Source organism: Bos grunniens, chromosome 13, assembly GCF_055505025.1.
Source record: "Bos grunniens cultivar Pamir isolate PY7600 chromosome 13, Bosgru_T2T1.0, whole genome shotgun sequence".
Lineage (NCBI taxonomy): Eukaryota > Metazoa > Chordata > Mammalia > Artiodactyla > Bovidae > Bos > Bos grunniens.
Genome location: NC_141177.1, coordinates 8,164,985 through 8,190,727, shown reverse-complemented (window position 1 = coordinate 8,190,727; position 25,743 = coordinate 8,164,985). Strand labels below are relative to the sequence as shown.

At 44.1% G+C, this 25,743-nt stretch overlaps 1 protein-coding gene across 1 annotated transcript in view; it reads right to left on the bottom strand.

The window, feature by feature from the left end:
- SLC13A3 (solute carrier family 13 member 3) overlaps positions 1 to 25,743 on the bottom strand; it is an 83,329-nt gene that overhangs the window by 22,541 nt on the left and 35,045 nt on the right. The window contains exons 4-6 of the mRNA XM_086330816.1: positions 11,744 to 11,810; positions 6,039 to 6,224; positions 2,664 to 2,789 (exon numbers count right to left, since the gene is read on the bottom strand). Coding sequence (XP_086186942.1) covers positions 2,664 to 2,789; positions 6,039 to 6,224; positions 11,744 to 11,810 — 379 coding nt within the window. The remainder of the gene's footprint in view (positions 1 to 2,663; positions 2,790 to 6,038; positions 6,225 to 11,743; positions 11,811 to 25,743) is intronic.

Below are 25,743 nucleotides of genomic sequence, written 5' to 3'. Positions count from 1 at the left end.
GATGATTTCATCTCAGAAAATGTTTCTAAAAATTTCTGCACAGAAGAAAGCATGACATGCAAAGTGAAAAATCAGGAAAAAATAGTTGCAACTCATATTCAAAATAAACACTAATCTTTCAATATAGAGAGAATGCTGCTGCTGCTGCTGCTGCTGCAGCTGCTAAGTCGCTTCAGTCGTGTCCGACTCTGTGCGACCCCATAGCTGGCAGCCCACCAGGCTCCCCTGTTCCTGGGATTTTCCAGGCAAGAACACTGGAGTGGGTTGCCATTTCCTTCTCCAATGCATGAAAGTGAAAAGTGAAAGTGAAGTCACTCAGTCATCAATAAAACCAAGACCAGCAACATAAACACACAGTTTAACAATTCACAGGAGAGGAAATACCAGGGTGCCCCATGAATATCTGAAAAGATTTCATTTTACCCATTAGTATGAAAGGTTCTTCAAAATTACTCCTAAAGTAAATGCAAATTATTTTTATCTTATCAGATTGGCAAAAATCCACCTTGCTGCATGGAAACAGATGCTCTCATATATTGTATTTATTTTTTATTTTTTTGGCTGCACCATAGAGCATGCAGGATCATAGTTCCCTGATCTGGTATCGAACCCAGGCCTCCTGTATTGGGAGCACAGAGTCTTAACCACTGAACCACCACAGAAGTCCCTTATATATTGTGAGTGGGGGAACGTGTGTGCTTAGTCGCTCAGTCGTATCTGACTCTTTGCAACCCCATGGACTGCAGCCCACCAGGCTCCTCTGTCCATGGGGATTTCCCAGACGAGAATACTGGAGTGGGTTACCTCCAGTTGGTTGGTTCCTCCTCCAAGCAATCTTCCCAACCCAGGGATCAAACCCGTGTCTCCTACTTGGCAGGCAGATTCTTTTCCACTGAAAGTGAAAGTTGCTCAATCATGTCCGACTCTTGAGACCCCACGCACTATACAGTACATGGAATTCTGCAGGTCAGAATACTGGAATGGGTAGCCTTTTCCTTCTCCAGGGTATCTTCCCAACCCTGAGATCAAACCCATGTCTCCCATATTGCGGGCAGATTCTTTACTAGCTGAGCCACAAGGGAAGCCCAGGAATACTGGAGTGGGTAGCCTATCCCTTCTCCAGCTGATCTTCCTGACCCAGGAATCGAACTGGGGTTTCCTGCATTGCAAGTGGATTCTTTACCAACTGAGTTATCAGGGAAGCTGTATTCCACTGAACCACTCAGGAAACCCAGACTTCGTTTTTATCCCCTATCTACAAGTGAAAATTGTAGAAATTAAAGAGGTAAAGCCTCAGGGAGGGGACAGAGTTGCTAAAAGTCACGCAGAACCATTATGTGAAATCTGGTTTATCTGAGTCCAATGTCTGGGCTTGCTTCTCTGGACTAATCCGGACTTTGAACCCCAAGTTTCTGCTCTGACAGGCCAAGAAACACCACAGTCAGAGCTTTTCTATTCTCAAGGGGTTTTCACATCTCTTTCATCTAGAATAGCTCTTACTGGTCCCATTTTACAGATGAGAAAAATTAAGGCCCAGAGGGGTGAGGAAACTGAGTCAGAGAATGACTTTATGACATGCCTGCTACTCCAGCCCTGAGCTGCAGCTCCTATGTTAGTATTTTCCCAAACCCACACATTCATAAAGGAAATCAGTCCTGAACATTCATTGGAAGGATTGATGCTGAAGTTGAAATTCCAATACTTTGGCCACCTGATGCGAAGAACTGACTCCTTGGGAAAGACCGTGATGCTGGGAAAGATTGAAGGCAGGAGGAGAAGGGGACGACAGAGGATGAGATGGTTGGATGGCATCACCGACTCAATGAACATGAGTTTGAGTAAACTCCAGGAGTTGGTGATGGACAGGGAGGCCTGGCGGGCTGCAGTCCTTGGGGTCACAAAGAGTCGGACACGACTGAGCAACTGAACTGAAGTGAACTGACACATTCATGACTCCCTTTACAAATGTTCCTATGTCCATGTGCCACGGGCTCCAACTAGATTTAGCATTTTAACTAAAAGCAGATCTTTAAATAGAAAGCTTTCTATCACTCCCATAAATAGCAAACAAGAGTCACTTGTCATACATAGAAAGTACCCATAAAAATAAAGATGTGAAAGCAAAGCAACATTATTACGTCTGGCTGGATACCACTGCTGGCTTGTCTTTGGGCCTGAGGCTTGCTCTTCCTTTTTTAAAAGGATGATTTGCAAATGTTAGAGAGGTGTTAAAGTTTTTCCCCACCTTACTGAGACTTTCTCCCCAGCATAAGCAGCGTTGATAAAGGAATATTTTTCTCACTATCGGAGTCAGTGTTGTTTGATACCTTGTCCTCAGGCTGCCCCAAATTGCCTCCTGTACTGAGGCCCCATGAAATAAGAAACACTGCACGTCATTTCCTGTGGGGCGAGTGTGGACCTGACTTAGGGAACAATACAATTAGTGATTATTGATGGTGGGTGGCATTCACCCAGGGCCTGGGCTCAGCAGGCAAGAACCCACACCACCTGTAACCCCCACTCCCTGGGAGGCCAGGATGACTACGGGTACTACATCCGACTGAAGCTGGAAGGACTTAGGAGGGCCACTCGCTAGGGAGCGGGAAGCTGGGACTCCATCCCGGTTCCATCTACCGCAAAGCTCAAGTTAAGTGCCCGGGTACCTCAGGGTTATCCCTCCATAGAGGAAGGAGATCCAGAGCCAGCCCACCAACAGGAACAGCAGCATGAGAGGAAAGGCGAAGATGAACCAGGAGCCGAAGTTCACCACGTCGCACTGCGGGAAGAAACTGGAGAAAAGAGGGAGGTGAGAGCCCGCCAGCGTCAGCCAGACAGATGGGTGCACACATCCCTACAGGGAAAACCAAAGGAAGTATGCTCGGCATTCAGTGGCGCTGAAGGTCTTCACATTTCCCCCCCTGTATTTTCTGAGTAATATATTGGGTTGCCCAAAAAGTTCATTCCATTTTTTCATGGTCTGGAAAAAACAACCCCAAATGAACTTTTTGGCCAACCCAATATAAAGTTCCTATATCGGGTGTGATCAGAATAAACCAATACAATGTACTTGGGGAGCGAAGACCAAGGTGAACACTCAGGGCAGCCATTTCCCTGTCTCCCCAGGTGCCCTGCTGGAAAATCAGAATCTCATATAAACCCCATATTCCTTTCAAATACCTTCCTTCCCGATGAGAAGTTCCAGGCTTATGCAATTAAATGTTGTATACGTTTTGCATGTAATTTGCATGACCTTTACTCAAAATCCTTCATGTTGGATACTTTTACTTAAAGTTCCAGCATTTTCCCCCAATATCTTTTCAAGCCTTGCTCATATCAGAGCGAATAAGCAGCCTGAAAACCCTCTGACAGCAAATGCCCTCCCATGTCCCCCATCCCCCAACTCAGGACCAGCCCCTGAGGGCCTCAGAACCCCCATCTTTCCTGTCCTTCCCTGTGGACAGCCTCCAGCAAGAACTAACACCGAACACCCTGCTTTGTCCTCCCAGCCGACTGCCCCTTTGCTGGCACTTCCTACTAACCGAGGAGACAAACGGGTCATCCCAGATGGTCCCCATATCTGAAGCAGAACCATCTTGGCTTCTGGTTTTCAGTCTCACAGCCAGGCCTTGCTCAAAGAATGGAGATGAAAAGACAGCAAAGAGGGGGCTGAAATCAACTGGGAAAAGATCAATGCCTGGCCCCCATTCCCAGCCTCTGAAATCAGCATCTCTGCAGCTGAGATCCAAGCATATTTTTTTTCACCTTCCCTGGAGACTCTAAACGCACCCATGGCTGAGAATCACTGTTTTTTACAGACCTGCCTCTTGAGAAACCTATATGCAGGTCAGGAAGCAACAGTTAGAACTGGACATGGAACAACAGACTGGTTCCAAATAGGAAAAGGAGTATGTCAAGGCTGTATGTTGTCACTCTGCTTATTTAACTTATATGCAGAGTACATCATGAGAAACGCTGGGCTGGAAAAAGCACAAGTTGGAATCAAGATTGCTGGGAGAAATATCAATAACCTCAGATATGCAGATGACACCACACTTATGGCAGAAAGTGAAGAGGAACTAAAAAGCCTCTTGATGAAAGTGAAAGAAGAGAGTGGAAAAGTTGGCTTAAAGCTCAACATTCAGAAAACTAAGATCATGGCATCTGGTCCCATCACTTCATGGGAAATAGATGGGGAAACAGTGGAAACAGTGTCAGACTTAATTTTGGGGGGCTCCAAAATCACTGCAGATGGTGTTTGCAGCCATGAAATTAAAAGACACTTATTCCTTGGAAGGAAAGTTATGACCAATATAGATAGCATATTAAAAAGCAGAGATATTACTTTGCCAACAAAGGTCCGTCTAATCAAGGCTATGGTTTTTCCAGTAGTCATGTATGGATGTGAGAGTTGGACTGTGAAGAAAGCTGAGCACCGAAGTGTTGATGCTTTTGAACTATGGTGCTGGAGAAGACTCTTGAGAGTCCCTTGGACTGCAAGGAGATCCAACCAATCCATTCTAAAGGAGATCAGTCCTGGGTGTTCTTTGAAAGGACTGATGCTGAGGCTGAAACTCCAATACTTTGGCCACCTCATGCGAAGAGTTGACTCATTGGAAAAGACCCTGATGCTGGGAGGGATTGGGGGGCAGGAGGAGAAGGGGACGACAGAGGATGAGATGGCTGGATGGCATCACCGACTCAATGCACATGAGTTTGGGTGAACTCTGGGAGTTGGTGATGGACAGGGAGGCCTGGCATGCTGCAATTCATGGGGTCACAAATAGTTGGACACAACTGAGCAACTGAACTGAACTAAAAATCAAAGGATTTGAGAACCTTAGAATATGGTAGAGAGTTAAGGTTTTAAAATCAGCCTGTGAGGTAAGACACGGGTGTACTTAAGTTTTCTCATGAAAATAACTTCGACTACCCACAAGTATGGAACTGACTTACGAACACCTAACCCACTCTCAGGAAGACCAATGCAGTTAGCTTTTCCTCCGTCATCCCTAAAAATCCTTGATTCTTTGGCTGAATACCAGATAAAGACGTCAGCCAGCACATGGAGCCATGTTGAATATCAGAAAATTTTGTTGCTGTTTGTTTGTTAAATGCTTACATTTGGATTCATGTGTATTAATTTAATATATGGCACATCTCCACGGTAACAAAATCTTAGAAACCCCACCTCTCAGAATCTTGGAATCTGAAAATACTTAGAATCTTGAAATATAAGGATTTTTAACATCTTCAGACTAAGAGGTTTTGAAAAATGGAATTGATGTCAAACCATTAGAGAATCCATCTCTTTGAGTCTCATGCCCTGACAAATGGCCACTCAACATCTGTTTGAACAGTTTTGGTGACAGGGAGATTTTACTTGGCAGAGTCCCCTCCACTGCTAGTCCATGTGCCTGGCTGTAAGGCTTCTCACGGGACATCACAGCCACACAGCAGTACATCCCACTGGGGCTGGTTTTAGAAGATGTCAGGTTATGTCACCCCTCTGCTCTCAGCTGTCCTCTGACTCCCCTAACAATGACTGCCCTGGTCTTCGTACCTTACCCCCTTCTGCACCCCAGCCTGGCCAGTCTTTGTGCTGCTTCCCACCTTTGTACAGGCTATCCCTTCTGTCTGGGGTGCTCTTCCCTCCTGCGTCCACAAAGTTCACCCCCTTGCTTCTAGGTCTCTGCTCAAGTGTCACCATATTAGAGGGATGGCACAATACCAACCAACCTAGATAAAACAGCACCCACTCCTGTTACCTCTGCCCCCTTCTTCTGCTCGATCTTATTTCATAACATATCACACCAACATACTATATATTCTCTTGCTTTTTCCTTTATTGTTTGTCTCTCCCACCAGAATGCAAGTTCCCCAGAGCAGGAATTTTGCTGAGCTTTGTGCATCGCTGGGTCCCCAGAGCCTGGACAATGGTAGACACCCAAGACACATCCCTGGATGTTGGGTGAAGGAGGAGGAGAGGAGTAGAAGAGGCAGAAGCCCCAGTGCCAGGGACAGGGAGCACTTGCTCTTACCTCTTGAGCTGGCCGAGCAGGATGAGGTTGGGGGCTGTGCCTGTGAGGGTGGCGGTGCCCCCGATGCTGGCCGAGTAGGGGATGGAGATGAGGAAGCCCTTCCAGATGTTCCTGCGATATTCCTCCTCCTTCTTGGAGGTAGGGTGGAGATCCGTTGGAGCCTCTGCCTCCTCAGGGCAGTCTTTGCTTTAAACAAACCCAAAGAGAAGCCATTTAGAATTCCTGGCCTTATGGAGAAACACACTGCCTGGGATGGGAGAGCTAAATGAACTTTCTAGAAGGCAATTGGCATAGGAATCAAACACTTCTAAAAATGTGCAACCCTTCAGCTTAAGTGTTCTACTCTAACGAGTTGTCCTAAACTAATACTTGGTGTTAAATATAACTTAAATGGAAAACTTCATTTAAATATCCATCAAAAAAAGATTGGCTAGATTAAGACGATCCTGTTTCTGGATGGAATACCAAAGCAGTTATTAAAAATGGTGATTTAGATGGGTATTTATTCAGAGGAAAGATGCCCATTATATAAAGTGAAAAGGTAGGTAACAGCACTACTTACTTTTATTTGCACATATTTCATGAATATATGAGTATTAAGAAAAGTCTAGAATGATATACACAAAGTTGCTTTGGGGATTTTCGTGGGGATGGAATTATGGATTTTTTCTCCTCTTTTACTTTTTATTTGTATTTTCTGGGTTATTTTCCTTGTACCTTTGGGGAGTTTGGGAAATAATAAAGTCAAAAATTGTTAATTATATAATCATATAATTATAATTATATGATTATATAAAAGATAATGATGCTGACACAAATTTACAAATTTATAAAAATTTACAAATTTGGGAAATAATAAAGTCAAAAATTGTTAATTATATAATTATAATTATATAAAAGATAATGATGCTGACACAAATTTATTGAGGTGAAAAGACATCCACTACACTCAATTAGCTGAGATGATAGGTTATAAATGGCATATGTAGCATGGTTAGTTATTTTGTTAAAAATACACACACACACACACATATATATAGATAAATGGTCTAGAATAGTATTCACTTAACTCTTCTAATCTATCTTTGGGAGTGAGGTGCTGAGTACATTTTTCTTTTTGTTTAAGAGTTCTTTTTCTTTTTACTTGTGAAATTATAAAATGTTTATTAGTGGATCAAATTAAGAATTGTTTTGTCTAACAAATCAATTTTTTTTTAAAGAATGTAAGACACTTCAACTATCTTGGGGCTTTAATTACTAACATGAGGGGCCGCTTCTCCAGTGGGTGGTGGGGATGTGATCTGGGGTCTAAAAAGAAGACAAGGGCTGGAAGCAGCTGGAGACAGATGCCATGCTTGATTATCCAGGGTGAGAGGCCCAGTCAGGGACCTGTGGGCTCCCTCGGACCTGGGGCTCCAACCAGACTGAGCCTCACAGGAGAATAAGAGCAGAAAGTGTTCTTCTTGTGTACCCCCTTCCTTGTTTGGATGGAAAACTGAGGCCCAGAGTGGGGCTTGAAGAAAGTAGGGAAAACCACTAGACCATTCAGGTATGACCTAAATCAAATCACTTCCGATTATACAGTGGAAGTGACAAATAGATTCAAGGGATTAGATCTGATAGACAGAGTGCCCAATGAACTATGGATGGAGATTCATGACCTTGTACAGGAGGCAGTGATCAAGACCATCCCCAAGAAAAAGAAATTCAAAAGGCAAAATCATTGTCTGAGGAGGCCTTACAAATAGCTGTGAAAAGAAGACAGTTCAGTTCAGTTGCTCAGTCGTGTCCAACTCTTTGAGACCCCATGAATTGCAGCACGCCAGGCCTCCCTGTCCATCACCAACTCCTGGAGTTCACTCAAACTCACGTCCATCGAGTCAGTGATGCCATCCAGCCATCTCATCCTCTGTCGTCCCCTTCTCCTCCTGCCCCCAAATCCCTCCCAGCATCAGGGTCTTTTCCAATGAGTCAACTCTTCACATAAGGTGGCCAAAGTATTGCAATTTCAGCTTTAGCATCAGTCCTTCCAAAGAACACCCAGGACTGATCTCCTTTAGAATGGACTGGTTGGATCTCCTTGCAGTCCAAGGGACTCTCAAGAGTCTTCTCCAACACCACAGTTCGGTTTGATCCCTGGTAGGGGCGGCGGCTGAGAGGAGCAACCCCACGTCCAAGGAGCAGTGGCTGCATGGGCACAGGAGGGCCTAGAGGAGCTACTCCATGTTCAAGGTCAGGAGCGGCGGCCATGAGGAGATACCTCTCATCCAAGGTAAGGAGCAGCGGCTGTGCTTTGCTGGAGCAGCCATGAAGAGATACCCCACGTCCAAGGTAAGAGAAACCCAAGTAAGACGGTATGTGTTTCGAGAGGGCATCAGAGGGAAGACACTGAAACTGTAATCACAGAAAAGAAGACAAGCTAAAGGCAAATGAGAAAAGGAAAGGTATACCCATTTGAATGCAGAGTTCCAAAGAACAGCAAGGAGAGATAAGAAAACCTTCCTCAGTGATCAGTGCAAAGAAATAGAGGAAAACAATAGAATGGGAAAGACTAGAGATCTCTTCAGGAAAATTAGAGATACCAAGGGAACATTTCATGCAAAGATGGGCACAATAAAGGACAGAAACATTATGGACCTAACAGAAGCAGAAGATATTAAGAAGAGGTGGCAATAATACACATAAGAACTAAACAAAAAAGATCTTCATGACCCAGATAACCATGATGGTGTGATCACTCACCTAGAGTAGGACATTCTAGAGTCTGAAGTCAAGTGGACCTTAGGAAGTATCACTACAAACCAAGCTAGTGGAGGTGATGGAACTCCAGCTGAGCTATTTCAAATTCTAAAAGATAATTCTGTGAAAGTGCTGTACTCAATATGCCAGCAAATTTGGAAAACTCAGCAGTGGCCACAGGACTGGAAAAGGTCAGTTTTCATTCCAATCCCAAAGAAAGGCAATGCCAAAGAATGTTCACACTACTGCACAATTGCACTCATCTCACATGCTAGTAAAGTAATGCTCAAAATTCTCCAAGACAGGCTTCAACAATACATGAACCAAGAACTTCCAGATGTTCAAGCTGGATTTAGAAAAGGCAGGGATACCAGAGATAAAATTGCCAACATCCATTGGATCATAGAAAAAGCAAGAGAGTTCCAGAAAAATATCTACTTCTGCTTTATTGACTATGCCAAAGCCTTTGATTGTGTGGATCACAACAAACTGAAGAAAATTCTTCAACAGATGGGAATACCAGACCACCTTACCTGCCTCCTGAGAAATCTGTATCGGGTCAAGAAGCAACAGTTAAACTGCAACAACGGACTGGTTCCAAATTGGGAAAGGAGTACATCAAGGCTGTATGTTGTCACCCTGTTTATTTAACATCTATGCAGAGTACATCATGCAAAATGCAGGGCCGGGTGAAGCATAAGCTGGAATCAAGATTGCTGGGAGAAATATCAATAACCTCAGATATGCAGATGATACCACCCTTATGGCAGAAAGTGAAGAAGAACTAAAGAGCCTCTGGACGAAAGTGAAAGAGGAGAGTGAAAAAGTTGGCTTAAAGCTCAACATTCAGAAAACTAAGATCATGGCACCTGGTCCCATCACTTCATGGCAAATAGATGGGGAAACAATGGAAACAGTGTCAGACTTTATTTTTTTTAGGCTCCAAAATCACTGCAGATGGTGATTGCAGCCATGAAATTAAAAGATGCTTACTCCTTGGAAGGAAAGCTATGACCAACCTAGACAGCATATTAAAAAGCAGAGACATTACTTTGCCAACAAAGGTCCATCTGGTCAAGGCTATCGTTTTTCCAGTAGTCATGTATGAATGTGAGAGTTGGACTATAAAGCTGAGCACTGAAGGATTGATGCTTTTGAACTGTGGTGCTGGAGAAGACTCTTGAGAGTCCCTTGGACTGCAGGGAGATCCAATCAGTCCATCCTAAAGGAAATCAGTCCTGAATATTCTTTGGAAGGACTGATACTAAAGCTGAAACTCCAATACTTTGGCCACTTGATGCAAAAAACTAACCCATTTGAAAAGACCCTGATGCTGGGAAAGATTGAAGGCAGGAGGACAAGGGGACGACAGAGGATGAGATGGTTGGATGGCATCACCGACTCGACGGACATGAGTTTGAGCAAGCTCTGAGAGTTGGTGATAGACATGGAAGCCTGGTATGCTGCAGTCCATGGGGTCTCAAAGAGTCAGACACAATTGAGCAACTGAACTGAACTGAACTGCGAGTGGGGCTGAGGTCTGCAACCAATGGACATGGAGTTCCTGAGGGTAGGGATCAGTTCTTTTCCAACAGACTCAGCACAAGCTTTGCCTGGGTAGATGGTTAAAACAGATTCCCAGGTTGCAAGGTGGTGAGTGGCAGGGCCAACTACAGAACCCGTATATCAAAGGTGGACTCAAAGCCCCCAAACACGGTGCCAGGGAGGAGCACAGGCCTCAGGATAAGACAAACTAATGTAAAATCATGTCCTTATCTGCTAGACCCTCCATCCATTCCCATCTCATTCAAAGTCAAAACTACATCAGTGGCCTGTGGGGTCCCACATGCTCTGTCCCCAACCAGTGCCCTCCTGCCATACAAGCAATCTCTGTGACCCCACCTCTAGCCACACTACCATCCTGGCTGCCTTGAACTCTCAGGGCTTTGTACCTGCTGTCCCCTCTGCTAAGAATGTTCTTCCCACAGATTCCCTAGGACCCTTCACCTCCCCCAGGTGTTTGCCCAAGAATGACCTTCTTAGTGAGGTCTCCCCTGACACACATTTAAATACTGCCTTTTCCCTCTCCCAACCCCCTCCCTGGCCTGCTTTGCAATGCTTTGTTCTCCTGTTCGTTGCCATGTGCCTGACAGTACCTGGCTCATAGTAAGTTCTCTATAAATTTGCTGAATGAAAGAAACAGACCTGACTGATGCCCAGCAATGATGCCTTGAGCAAGTCACTTTACTCCCTGCTGTTTGCTTCATCATCATGAAATTGAGATAATGATACCATTAATAACAAGCATTACCATCTGTGCATGGAAGGCCTAACAACTGGCTTTATCTACATGATCTCATTTAATCTCAAAAACAACCCTCAAAAAGAACCCAGGTGGGTTTTGACATCATGTCCAGTTGGTAGGTGAAACTGAGTTTCAGAGAGAGGGAGTGATGTGTGCAAATCAACAGAGCCGGTAAGTGGCAAAGCCAGGGTTCAAAGTCAAGTCTGCTTGACCCCAAGCACCCAGGTCTTATATCCTTGCTGCTGCATACAAAAGACACCAAAGACTAGCTGTGCCATCAATGTCCAGGTGCGTCCTGAGTCACACAGGTGTGAAGGGCTGCTACTGTCTGGGGATCTTTTGTCTGCAGACAAAGCTTTAGCTTGGCCCGGTACACCCTCTCCTCCTTGACGGTCATGTGGTTTGCGCCTCCTGCTCTTCTGGCCCCTCCTTCCAGACCCTTCACCTCAGCAGACCTTTAGGGGTTTACTGTACTCCCCTGCCCATCCCACATATTCTTTTTTCAAGGAGGCTGGAGCTCAGGGAGAAGTAGTGGAAATTTGGGCATTGGGTCATCGGGAGAAGAATGGGGGGTGGGGATTGCCTGCAGCATGGAATTCTTGTTCATCCTCTCCTTGGATCAAGCACGGGCTCCTCTATGAATATCACCAGGAGAACTCACTCTTCTGTGCCGGCAATGAATTGCATCTCCGTGGGCACAGTGTGCAGGCCGTTTTTCCGCACAGCAGCTAGGAGGAAAGAGCACGAGGTCTTTAGTGGGATGTAGCAGGTGGGACAGAAGCGTCCCCTTCTTGTGCAGTCAATCAAGAGTACTTCCTCAGGTCCCAGCCTATACTAGTCATTGGATTAAAAAAAAAAAAAAAAAAAAACACTCAAAATTCCATCCTTCTACCCAACCTGTTCCTATTAGGAGAGGGCTTCAGGCCTGGGGGCAGGAAGTTAGCTGCAAGGCAGCTGGACAAGCCATAACTCAAGCCTAGGCTAACCTCAACTGTTATTGTCAAGGGGATGTTTGGGAAAGACCAGCTATGAGTGTTAATGGATCAGCAATGGGATGGGTGACTCCAATCTACCACTCATTCAAAATGCATTTATTGAGCACCTACTGTGTACCATTGACCATCAGCTTGGGGTACACACTGAATAATATAGGACAATGTCCTTGCTCCCATGAAAGCACTATTCTAGAGACAATGACTGACAATAATCAAGAAATAAAACTTCGGGTGTCAGGGAACGTTTAATGTTAAGGAATCCTATGTTTTCTGTTTCTCAAGCGCCTTTTGTTCCTTATCAGTTCCTGGAAAACAGGAACCAGCAGAGCTGCACTCAGTTCTCAGGACTGAGGTCATGAGATGGAACATATACGTGGATTCCTTTCAGTAACCTTTTACTTTTCTATAGAACTACTTAGTCATGTTCCTATTTCCAATACATGGGTTGTCTTCTGGCCCTGTGACGATTGTTATTCCCTTAGTTACTGTTGTTATGCTTTTGCTTTCGGTGTTTTTGCTCAACTTTATTTTTCTGCCTAAAGCTTCCGTGTATAACAATACATATGCACATGCTGCCATGATTAAAGCACCCTTGTTCCACTAGAGGCTTGGGTCCCCCGCGTCCTTCTTTTCTTTGTCTTCTTTTCGTTGACTCCTTTCCCCAGGTTCTCATCTGTCAAGACCGAAACAAGTGGCGCCTGAACAGGGACCTGGAGTACACCCTTGGCAAGCTCACAGGGTGACTCTGGACCTACTGAGGTCGGTAAGTGCAGGGTAATGGGACAAACGGCTGGAAAGCCCCACCACTTTTCTACTTTGCTTCATCATTTATTTAAAGTTCAAGGACTCTTGGTTTCATGTCAGTGAATAGAGGCTTGTCTCCAAACGGTAATTGAACATAACCCCTGGTTCCCTGATGAAGGTACTTTTGATTTAGAGATTTGGAATCAGGTTAAAGAGAATGTTGAATCAGCCACAAGATGGGGAAAAAATATTCCAATGGATTTCTGGCCCTTATGGGCCCTCATTAAAGCTTAATTTTGCCATTTCAAGGAAATTCTAGCCCCCCTGATAATCGACAACAGGCAGAACACTTGTTACATGAATATGAATTAGATGATGAAACTTTACAAAAGGCCCAATTAGAACAACATAAAATATTTCAGAATTTTCCCACCAGCACTGCTCTGGTTACCCCAAGTGCTCCTCCTTCTCTTGCAACGGGCACCAAACCAAAAGTCCTCTCAACTCAAGGACAAGATGACTCTGATAATGACTCTTCTGAGGCTGACAATACTTTCCTTGATGACAATGATACACCTTTAGCTTATACTCATATTTATGAGAAAACACTATCTACTCATTCTCCTTCACGATGACGGCTTTCTGGATTGCTGGCTTTACAATCTCGAATCTCTGAGGCTGATGACTTTTCCACATTTCCTGTTTTCAAAAATTAATGCTCAAGGGCAAATTATACCTCAATACAAAAACATTGATTTTTCTCACATGCAACAAATGAAAAAAGCTAAGGAACTTTTAAACTCTATGGCATGTTGTATTGGAAATTTTGTTCCTTATGATTGGCGACTTTTGATAAAGGCTCTTCTTAAGCCAGGAGAATATCTTCAATGGACAATGTGGTTTCAGGATGTAGCCCGAGATCATGCCAATTCTAATGCTTGAGCTGGCGCTCCCCAAAATCAAATTACTTTTGAAATGTTAACCAGTACCAGGCAGTTTGATGCAGTGAAAGCCCAAATACAATGCCCTCCCTTATTACATGAGCAACTGAAGTAAGTTGCCCTTGAAGCTTGGGATCGAATTACTACTCAGGGGGAGCCTAAAGGCAGCTACACAAAAGTATTTCAAGGACCTAATGAAGCCTATGATGATTTTTTAGCTAGATTGGAAGTTTCTATTTCCCATAGTGTTATTGGAGAAGAAGCCAAAAAGCAACTAGGAAAACTGCTTGCTTATGAGAATGCAAATCAGAAATGTCAAAGAGCTATCACTCCAATCCATGAGACTGGGGCTATCATCGACTATTTGAAGGCTTGTCGCAATTTAGGATCAGAAACTCAAAAAATGCAAATGCTAGTTGAAACAATTGCTGCTGCTTTTAAAAAGGGGAATGAAAGATGTTTTGCATGTGGAGATAAAACACATTGGGTCAGGGAATGTCGGTCTAAATATGATGTTGAAGGAAAGCCTATTTCAGGAAACTCCAAGCTGGGGACTCCCCAGGTCCCCATCCACAAAAACCAGGGGCAAACTTCATCTTTTCCCTCAAACCCTCAACATCCGGCAGTGCTGCCAGTGATATACCTAAACGATTTTCTCCTTTTTCCTCAAGCAGTCCCTTTTAGAATACCTGCCAGACTTTTGGAGCCCTACCCCCACAAACCTTCAGTCTTTTACTTGGCCAATCTAGTCTGACTTCTAAAGATTTACTGTTCACCCTGGAGTAATTGATTCAGATTATAAGGGAGAAATTCAAATTATGTTATCTCAGATATTATGGCAATTTAAAAAGGGAGATAAAATTGCTCAATTACTTCTTTTACCTTACATTTCTATTAACTCCTCTGATGGTATGTGGACAGATGGATTCGGCAGTACAGATCAAAAACAATCCTTATAGACATCAATTATATCTGAATATACCTAACCAAATATAAATATCAAAATTAATGGCAAAAAATTTTCTGGTCTTCTTGATACTGGATCTGATATTACTATTATCTCCAAACATTTATGGCCCAAATCGTGGCCTATCCAGAGAATTTCTTGCCAGATTGCAGGAGTTTCTCAAACCAAAGTACAAGAGGTTTATCAAAGTGTCCAAATATATCCATGTGAGGGACCAGAAGGCCAGCCCACAGCATTATGATCTTATGTTATAGATGCACCCCTTAATTTAATAGGAAGATTATTTACTTATGCAATGACAAGCTCAAATATGTATTCTACGTTTTTCCTATGGGCCACTGCTCACTTAACAAACGATGCAATTATTAAAATAACTTGGAAAGTGACGAGCCTGTTTGGACAGAGCAGTGGCCCCTTACAAAAGAGAAACTAGAGACTGCTAAGGAACTTTATCTATATACAATTGAAATAGAAACATATTGAGGAATCTTGTTCTCCTTGGAATTCTCCCATTTTTGTAATAAAAAAGAAATCTAACAAATGGCATCTCTTAACAGACCTTAGACGGAGAAGGCAATGGCACCCCACTCCAGTACTCTTGCCTGGAAAATCCCATGGATGGAGGAGCCTGGTGGGCTGCAGTCCATGGGGTCACGAAGAGTCGGACATGACTGAGCGACTTCACTTTCACTTTTCACTTTCATGCATTGGACAAGGAAATAGCACCCCACTCCAGTGTTCTTGCCTGGAGAATCCCAGGGACCGGGGAGCCTGGTTGGCTGCCACCTATGGGGTTGCACAGAGTCGGACACGACTGAAGTGACTTAGCACAGCAGCAGCAGCAGCAGACCTTAGAAAAGCTAATGCATCTATGAAACCTATGGGTGCATTACAACCAGGAATTCCATCACCTACCACTATTCCTCAAAACTGGCATATTATTATTATAGATTTACAGGATTGCTTTTTTACTATATCTTTACATCCTCTAGACTGAGAAAGATTTGCCTTCTCTCTTCCTTTTCCTAATCATATCAGGCTTCATAAATGATATCAATGGACTGTATTGACTCAAGAAATGATGAATTCTCCCACCATGTGTCAATATTATGTAGCCAAAGCCCTTGAACCTGTGAGAAAACAATTTCCTGACTTTCTTGTTATTCATTATATGGACGATATACTGTTTTTGGCCCCATCTGTTTTAGAGACTCAACATATGTTTAATATAGCTCAACGATGCTTAAAAGACTCTGGATTAATTATTGCCCCTGAAAAAATTCAAACCTCTACACCTTACCATTACTTAGGATCTATTGTTAATAGACAAAATGTCACTCCCCAACTAACACAAATTCGTATGGATAAATTATCAACCTTGAATGATTTTCAAAAACTTTTAGGTGATATAAACTGGATTAGACCCTCTTTGGGCATTGCAAATTATCAACTGACTAATTTATTTAATACTTTGAAAGGAGACCTTGATTTAAATAGCCCTCATTCACTTTCACAAGATACACGAGAGGAACTCGTGTATTTTAGTAAACTCATGAATTTAGTACAAAATAAATTACAAAAACAATTTCTTACTCATATTAGAGAGTTGTTTATACTCCCTTCTCTCCATTCTTCCACCAGACTTCTTGCCCAACAAGAACACCCGGCAGAATGTATCTATACACATTTTAGAGGGACAAAGTCACTTACGCCCTATCTTGATTTAATCGCTCTAATAATTATCAATGGGAGAAATAGAACTAAGACTTTGATTGGCTTCAATCCCCATAAAATTGTATTATCTATTAATGAAACTCAATTTGAAAATGCATTACAAACTTCTACCAATTTTCAAATAGCCTTCTTAGACTATTTTGGAAAAATTTCATTTCATTATCCTTCTAATAAACTTTGAAATTTCTTCAAAAATACTGAATTTATTATCTCTCACATTGTTACATCACAACCTATACGTCAAGCTGATGTTTTCTATATAGATGGGAGTAAAAACTCTAAAGCCTCATTTTGGTTTCTCAAAAAATATAAAGTCTTTTATACTAAATTTCATTCTGCTCAACAAAATGAATTATATGCTCTTATTCAGGTTATTCACCTACATCCTTACCCTATTAATATAGTTTCTGACTCCTCATATTCAGTTTTTGTATTAAAAAATATAGAAAATTCTACTATAAATTCTAATCAATCTATTATTCAACAACTTTTTCTTGAATTACAATCCATTATTATATATTACTCATATTCGAGCACATTCCGGCCTTCCCGGTCCAATGACTTATGGTAATGAACAAACTGATAAGCTTGTTTTTTTTACTACTCCTAAAGAACAACATGCTCTATTACATAATAATGCTGGCTCCTTATACCAGATTTGGAAAATTCTATACCGCCATGCTAAAGAAATCATTAGTAATTGCTCTACTTATAGACCCCTACATCTTCGACCCATTTCACAAGGTATCAATCCTTGAGGATTACAACCCAAAGAAATATGGCAAATGGATGTGACTCATTGCCCTGAGCTTTCTCCATCTTCTTTTTTACATGTCTATATTGATACAAATTCTTCTTTTATATGGGCCACACCTCTTTTAGGTGAAGCTACACAACACGTTATAACCCACCTGTTAGCTTGCTTTGCAGTAATGGGAACACCTAGTTGCATAAAAACAGACAATGGCCCTGCTTATATCTCTAAGCAATTCAAACAATTTTTACAATCTTTTTCTATCAAACATATTACAGGCATTCTTTTTAATCCACAAGCATAAGACATAGTTGAATGAGCACATCACACACTGAAACTACAAATAAAAAAATTAAAAAGGGGGAATACACAGGAACAATTCTATCTTTCCTATCCAGAGCAGACTTTACTAGATTCCCATGCAAGATATTCTTTAATCCTATAACTATTGTTAATACAGCTTTATTTGTTTTAAATTTTTTAAACTTACCACAAGGAGATATCTTGACAAGAGCAGAAAAACATCTTGAGGAATTGAAGGAAACTTCTCTTCCTCTGCTCATTTGGTATCAAGATGGGCTAACTAAACAATGGAATCTGGGAAATTAATCTTACAGGGAAAGGGGTATGCTTGTATTTCTCCAGATGGATCTAAAGAACTCACCTGGCTCCCTCTTCGGAAGATCTGCCCCAAGGGAGCCTCCGGTGTTCAAAATAAAGATGAAACCAAAAAACCCCTGGGAAGAAGAAATTCCAATACAGGCCATGGCAGCTCTGAAAATCTCCAAGAAGACCAAAACATTCAGGTTGTGATGAAAGTGGTGGAAGAAGTAAAACTGGACGAAGCGATGGAAAGTGACTGCAGAGTGAGGAGGAGGAGCAGGTAGACTCGTGATCAGGTCAACAGAGGAGACATATGAGCTGATGGCATTTGAGCTGAGACCTCCAGGATTAAAAGGAGTCAATCATTTGAAGAGCTGTGGGAAGAGGGACTGGGGCAACAGGAACAGCAAGTGCAAAGGCCCTGAGGTGAGAGTGTGTCTGGTATGTTGGGAAGCAGACGGAAGACCAGTGGGGCTGGAGGGGCGTGATGGAGAGGGAGACTAGGAGGAGGTGGGAGACGGGGCAGGGGCTGGGGTAGCAGAAAGTGGTCTGGATCACACAGAGGTCTTGGGGCTCACCATAAGAATTTTAGCTTCTCCTCTGAGCCAGCTGGGAGTGGAGCCAGGGGAGAGTTTGAGCAGAGGAGAGTCAGAAAAGGATATGATTTCGTTTCTAAAGAATCCCTTGCTTGACAGGTCAGCCTCCCCACAGGAGAAAACTGAAGAGATTAAAATTTCCTGCAGCTGAAACCATCACCAAGAGCAAAAGAATCCATCCCTGGGCATTGGAAGTGTGATTAATAACTGAACACATGGGTTCAGGGGTCAAGTCTCCATCTGTTGCTTTGTGACCTTAGATCAGTGTGGTTCTCAGCTAGGGTGGATTCTGCCTCCAAGGGACATTGGACAATGTCTGGAGAAATTTTTGGTTGTAGCAACTGAGATTAAGGTACTGGGGGTGTTACTGGTACCTAATGGTCAGAGGTCAGGGATGCTGCTAAACACCTTGTAGCACATGAGTCAGCCCCCACAAGAAAGAATTTTCCCATCTAAGATGTCAAATGGTGCCAAAGTTAAGAAACTGGTTTAGATAAATCCCTTAATCTCCTTGAATTTCTTTAATCCATAAAATGGAAGTAATAATTCCCCTGGGGTTATCAAGAGAATTAAAGAGTTGATTTATTTGCTATAGACAGAATATTTCCATTTAAAGCAAGGACCGGCAAACTTCTTCTGCAGAAGGCCAGACAGTAAATATTTTCGGCTTTGGAGGCCATATGATGTCTGTTGTAACTACTCAAATCTGCCATGGTATCATGAAAGCAGCCCTAGATGATACAGAAATAAGTAAGTGTGACTAAACCTTTATTTTTGGACACTGAAGATTTCATATAATCTTCACATGTCATAAAATCTTCTGCTTGATTTATACAACTATTTAAAAACATAAGAGCTATGCTTAGCTCACAGGCTAGATGAAAAACAGATGGCAGGCTAGATTTGGTGCACCCAAGTTTGCCAGCCCCTGAGTTTAAAAAATTAACAGGAATCTGAGCACTAGTGAGGATTCAGGAAATGTGGGTTACTATTAAGAAAGTACAAGACAATGGCCCCTGGAGTCTGGAACGGGTCTGATCCAGCTACGACACATCATTGTCTTGTTGGACGTAGATACTCTTACATCACTGACTCCAGTCACTCTGAGACTGATAAAATGAGCCAGAGTGAGGACACTGTGACCTTGTTTAAGCGCAAAGCCACTTGCCACCCACAAAATACCAAGCATCCCCTTCTCTTGCTAAAGAAATGGCTACTTCTTACCTAATCACAGAATTGTCCCCAGGTTTTTTTTTTTTCTATTCACTTTATTTTTGGCTGAGCTGGGTCATCCTTGCAGTGCATGGGCTTAGTTGCCCTGCAGCTTGGGGGATCTTAGTTCCTGACCAGGGATCGAACCCATATCTCCAGTATTGCAAGGTGGATTCTTAGCCACCGGACCGCCAGTTTCTGACAGCACCCAACCTAAAGCAAACCCTGCTTCCTTAGGTCCCCACCCCCACCCCAAATGCCCCAACCAAAGTCCAAATAGTGAGAGGTTCTTTCTAATATCCCTGAGTTCTTTGTCATTGTCCACGGTGTGTGCTTTTCCTCGCTGCAGCAGTGATAACAAACTCACCCTGTTTAACTACAAATGCACTTTGGCCACTTTGGACAAAGGAGGAAGGGTCTAGGCTCCAGCTCTGGCCCTTTCCCTGTCTCACCCCAGGGGCTTGGGGAAGTCTCTTCCCTTCTCCACTCTGGGCTGTTCTTTTCCTGCTGGTACCACAAGGGAGCAGGGTTCCACCGTGGCTGACTGTCGTTTTTACTGTGCCTAAGGCTGGGGTCTGAAGGCTAAATTCAGATCGTCTCCCCCTGGGCCATGGGGACAAGGGCCTCAGGGCTCCCGTGGTGGGAGCTCGCATTCAAATGCCATGCCTGAGGCTGGAGGCCAGGGCACTAAAGCAGGAAGTGAAGGGTTGTTCATAGGACACTGATGCTGGGGTGGGGGGGCTGATGCACAGTCACTCCCTGGGGGCTGACCAGACAGGGAGAACTCTGACCCAGTGACTCCCAGCTGCCACCCAGCTCTCACTCACTCTGTACTCTTCTTACTTGGTCAGGAAAGGCTGTCCCGCAGCATCAGATACTTGCAAAGCTCACCAGCATCTCAGGTATAACCACAGCCCGCCCTCCTCAGCCCAGGATGAACATTAGAATGTCCTGAGAAAGCCCAGGTCCCACTCCGGAGGTTCTGGTTTAGAGGCTCTGAGGCCTCAGTATTTTTCAAAAGCTCTACAGGTGGTTCTGTTGTGCAGCCAGGGTTGAGAAAGCGTCCCTCAAGTTAGAGATGTGGAACTGATGTCTCCAGTGGCTGTCCATGACCCTACGGGGTGGGGGGTTGTGTGTGCTGACCAGTTTGCCACAGTCCCCACCTGGCCCCTTTCTCATCCCTGAAACCTGCTCGCTGCCAGCATCAGATCTGGAGAGCTGGATATAAAATCCTAGGGCTGCAAACAAGGCATGCATGCATGCTAAGTCGCTTTAGTCGTGCAAAGTCGACTCTTTGCAACGCCATGGACTGTAGCCCACCAGGCTCCTCTGTCCATGGGATTCTCCAGGCAAGAACACTGGAGCAGGTTGCCATTCCCTCCTCCAGAGGATCTTCCCAACCCAGGGATGGAAACTGGGTCTCCTGCATTGTGGGCAGATTCTTTACCACCTGTGCCACCAGGAAAGCCCACAGACAAAGCAGAGGAGGATATTCACACACACACACGACTGTAAACAGTAGTTATTGGTAGCAATTAGTTCCATTCCATTAGTAATGTGAAACAGTTTGATACCAAGTATTATTTCCCTCTAATAATGATGCCTTTAACACAGCCTTTGACTGTGTGGATCACAATAAACTGTGGAAAATTCTGAAAGAGATGGGAATACCAGACCACCTGACCTGCCTCTTGAGAAACCTGTATGGAGGTCAGGAAGCAACAGTTAAAACTGGACATGGAACAACAGATTGGTTCCAAATAGGAAAAGGAGTACGTCAAGGCTGTATGTTGTCACTCTGCTTATTTAACTTATATGCAGAGTACATCATGAGAAACGCTGGGCTGGAGGAAGCACAAGCTGGAATCAAGATTGCCGGGAGAAATATCAATAACCTCAGATATGCAGATGACACTTATGGCAGAAAGTGAAGAAGAACTAAAGAGCCTTTTGATGAAAGTAAAAGAGGAGAGTGAAAAAGTTGGCTTAAAGCTCAACATTCAGAAAACTAAGATCATGGCACCTGGTCCCATCACTTCATGGGAAATAGATGGGGAAACAGTGGAAACAGTGGCTGACTTTATTTTGGGGGGCTCCAAAATCACTGCAGATGGTAATTACAGCCATGAAATTAAAAGACACTCCTTGGAAGGAAAGTTATGACCAACCTAGACAGCATATTAAAAAGCAGAGACATTACTTTGTCAACAAAGGTCCATCTTGTCAAGACTATGGTTTTTCTAGTGGTCATGTATGGATGTGAGAGTTGGACTGTGAAGAAAGCTGAGCGCCGAAGAATTAATGCTTTTGAACTGTGGTGTTGGAGAAGACTCTTGAGAGTCCCTTGGACTGCAAGGAGATCCAATCAGTCCATCCTAAAGGAGATCAGTCCTGGGTGTTCATTGGAAGGACTGATGTTGAAGCTGAAACTCCAATACTTTGGCCACCTGATGAGAAGAGCTGACTCATTAGAAAAGACCCTGATGCTGGGAAAAATTGAGGGCAGGAGGAGAAGGGGACGACAGAGGATGAGATGGCTGGATGGCATCACCGACTCAATGGACATGGGTTTGGGTGGACTCTGGGAGTTGGTGATGGACAGGGAGGCCTGGCGTGCTGAGGTTCATGGGGTCGAAAAGAGTCGGACACAATTGAATGACTGAACTGAACTGAATAACGATGATGATAAAGTCAGTGAAGATGAAGTAGAAAAAAACATTGGAAAACCAAGGTGCTACTCAGCCCCTCATCCCTTTGCTTCCTGTGACCACGGTGACCCACGTGACCACATGAAAACAGGCCAAAGTCTCCAAAGATTGTAACTTCCCTGGGTCCAGAAATCACTGGCTGGTTAGGAGCTTGGTGCTTATGTAAGGTCTTATTCAAATAATAACAATCCCGGAGCTGGTATCAGGCAGGGGGAGCTGAACGTTCACATTTGTAATCTTACAGCAGTCTGGGAACAACCTAGGAGAGCTGAGCAGGGTTATTACCTTCCTCTTTACACCTGGGGAAACAGGCCTGGACAGATAGGGCATAGTTGGGATTGAGATGACCCATTGGGTCATCATAATGACCCAGTTGAATTTTGGGGGCAGAGTTTTTAATGGCAGAGTTGGGCTTGTTCCCAGGACTGCTGATTTGCCACCCCTGAGTCTCGCCCCATCTCCAAAGGCACCTACCTGGCTCAAACCTAGAACAGCTAACTATAATGTAAGCTCCCCAGCATGACTGAAATGTTCTTGAAGTTTGGCACATGGAAGGCCCTTAGAAAAGAGTTCTTGTGTCGAATTTGGAAAAGAGCACCCCAGGGAGAACAAAGATCCCAGGTTAGGCAGGTGTATACTTGTTCCTTTATTTAACATTCACAACCACTCAGGCAGTAAGGACTTATCTCTCCATTTTATATATTAGGAAACTGAGGCTTAGAGCAATTCAGTAACTGGGTTGTTTATTAATTGATAGATTCCACACATTTATTGATCACCTACTACATGCCAAACAGTGTTCTAGATGAACAATACTATAGTTCACAGCAAGGAAAAGGATGGACATAAGCTCCCTTGGAAGTTGGAGTCCATGGAGATGGGTAATCAACAAATAAATCCTTCTCAATTAGGAGTCATGGGAAACTTCAATATGAATCGAGATGTAGGGTCTTATTACCCACTCTTTCTGATTCTTGGAACCCTTATACTGGTTTTTATATAATGGCAACTGTATGCTCTAAGTTGCTTCAGTCGTGTCCGACTCTGTGTGACCCCATAGGTGGCAGCCCACCAGGCTCCCCTGTCCCTGGGATTCTCCAGGCAAGAACACTGGGCATCTGTATAACTGCCAAGTATTACCCACATCTGTGTGCCAGGATCTCATTTCTCCTGTACGCTTCACAATGATATACACAAGATGGGAGATTTTGTCCTCATTTAATAGATGAGAAAAGAGCCTCGGGAAGAGGCCCCTCTCCCAGCCTCATGAATGAAAAGGGAAGGAGAGGGCAGTGCTTAGCTGAGCCGACAAGACTGCTTTTGGAATGGTGGCATCTTCGGCATTCCTAAAGGAAAGACATGAGTGGCAAGCCAGCCTGTTTTTCTTTCTTTTTGGTTAATTTATTTGGCTGTGCTGGGTCTTAGTTGTGGCTAGAGGGATCTTTAATTGCAGCATGTGGGCTCTAGTTCCCTGACCAAGGAGCAAATCCAGGATCAAACTGCATTGGGAGCATGGTCTTAGCTACTGAACTCCCAAGGAGGTCCCAAGCCAGCCTTCTTTGGGCAGAAAAAATGAGGGGAAAGCGTTGTAGAGTTTAGGTTCAAAAGCCTGGTGGTCCCCTTACTGGCTGAGGGGCTCTGGGCAAATACTTCACCATTTTGTGCACCAGTTTCACCCTCTGAAATGGACCACCCCTTCAGGGATGAAGTGCAGGATCTAATCAGAGCATGCGTTGTAGAAGGATGCTGGAGAAGCCACCACCCATGCAGCCCTGGTCCCCCAGGCAGTGCAAGGAGCCAAGTGTGTAGCAGAACTGCAGAGTAGCAGCAGGGCTGCCCTCCAAGACTGAGGACCCCCAGGGTCTTGTCCAGCGAGCCCTGCCCTGCCCCAGGCTCTATCTTGTCCTGGCACGTGCCTGTAAGCACAGATTCCAGATTCAGACAAAACTCAGCAACTAACACACCATGTTGCTTTGGGCAAATCATTTTGCCTCTCTGACCCTCAGTCTCTTCATCTTTAAAATGGGGATGATCTTCTTCATAGTACGGTTATGAAGATTAAATGAGGGAATGGGTCTGAAAAATTTAGCACAGGCACAGGGCGTCCTTAGACAATGGCAGCTCACATCACCCTCACTGTTGTTGCTCTGGGCTCCCCTCAGGGACCTCGAGCCTCCAGGAGCCTCCCCGCCCCTGTCCTGGCCCCGACCAGAGTCTCCACTCTGTCTACCCCCTGCCCTCACCTCCTGCCACCGGGACAGAACACAGAAACTGGATGAAAGGCAACTCTCTTTGCCCTGGAATTACCTGGTTTAGGTCTGAGGGCTGATCATTAACCAATCCCTGCTCTCTGATCCCACCGCCTATGAAAGCAGATGTCTGCCCCCGCCGCCCGCCCCAACAGGGTCTCCTGCCTCCTGACATCCTGCAGAGCAAGGGGAGAGACTCTGGATCTCACTTATGTACTGACGCTGTGTGTGACCTTGGGCAAGCCCCTTCCCCTTCCTGAGTCTCAGGTTTTACTTCTTCTTTCACATAATCAGCTTTCACACTTTTTCCCCCGCTTTGCCACTAAACTCTTGGTGGGGGGGAAACTTCTGTGGGAGGTAGATCAACAGAAGAGCACAGGCTGTAAAGTCGGCCAGACTGGATTCAAAATACCAGAGTTGCTGTTTTGAAACTACGTGACCTTGGGGACTACAATCAACCACTTCTTCAGTTTCTCCCTCCTTTTCTATTCCTCTAAATGAGGTCAATACTACTTCCATGTCAGTCAGTCAGAGGTAAGGTCCTAAGATAAGACCGACTTAGCACAAAGTAAGTGCTCAACAAACATCAGAGACAGTTACTTGGAAGCTCAGGGTATAAAGTATGATAAAGAGGGAGCAGCTGGGTTGCAATGAGAGAAGGAGCAGAGTTAATGACTTGCTGCCACCCCACAGTGACTATGAGGCAGTGTCTTGGAGCCCCAAGACTCAGGGGAAACAGTTTGGAAACTGACAAAGCCAATACTGAAGAGTGAAGGTGTTAGTTGCTCAGTTGTGTCTGACTCTTTATGACCCCACGGACTGTAACCTGTCAAGCTCCTCTGTCCATGGGATTCTCTGGGCAATAATACTGGAGAGGGTAGCCATGCCCTTCTCCAGAGGATCTTCCCAACCCAGGGATCAAACCTGGTTTCCTGCATTGCAGGCAGATTCTTTACTGTCTGAGCCAATACTAGGCATCTGCTAGGGAATGCTCGAGATCTGCATACTATGGTCCACAGGCTGAATCCTGCCTGCTGCCTGCCAGCTGTGGTTTTAAGTGAATGGAAAAAAAATCGGTAGAAGAATAATATTTTGTGATGTAAAAATTATACAAGGTTTTAATTTCAGCACCTACAAGCAAAATTTCATTGGCTCACA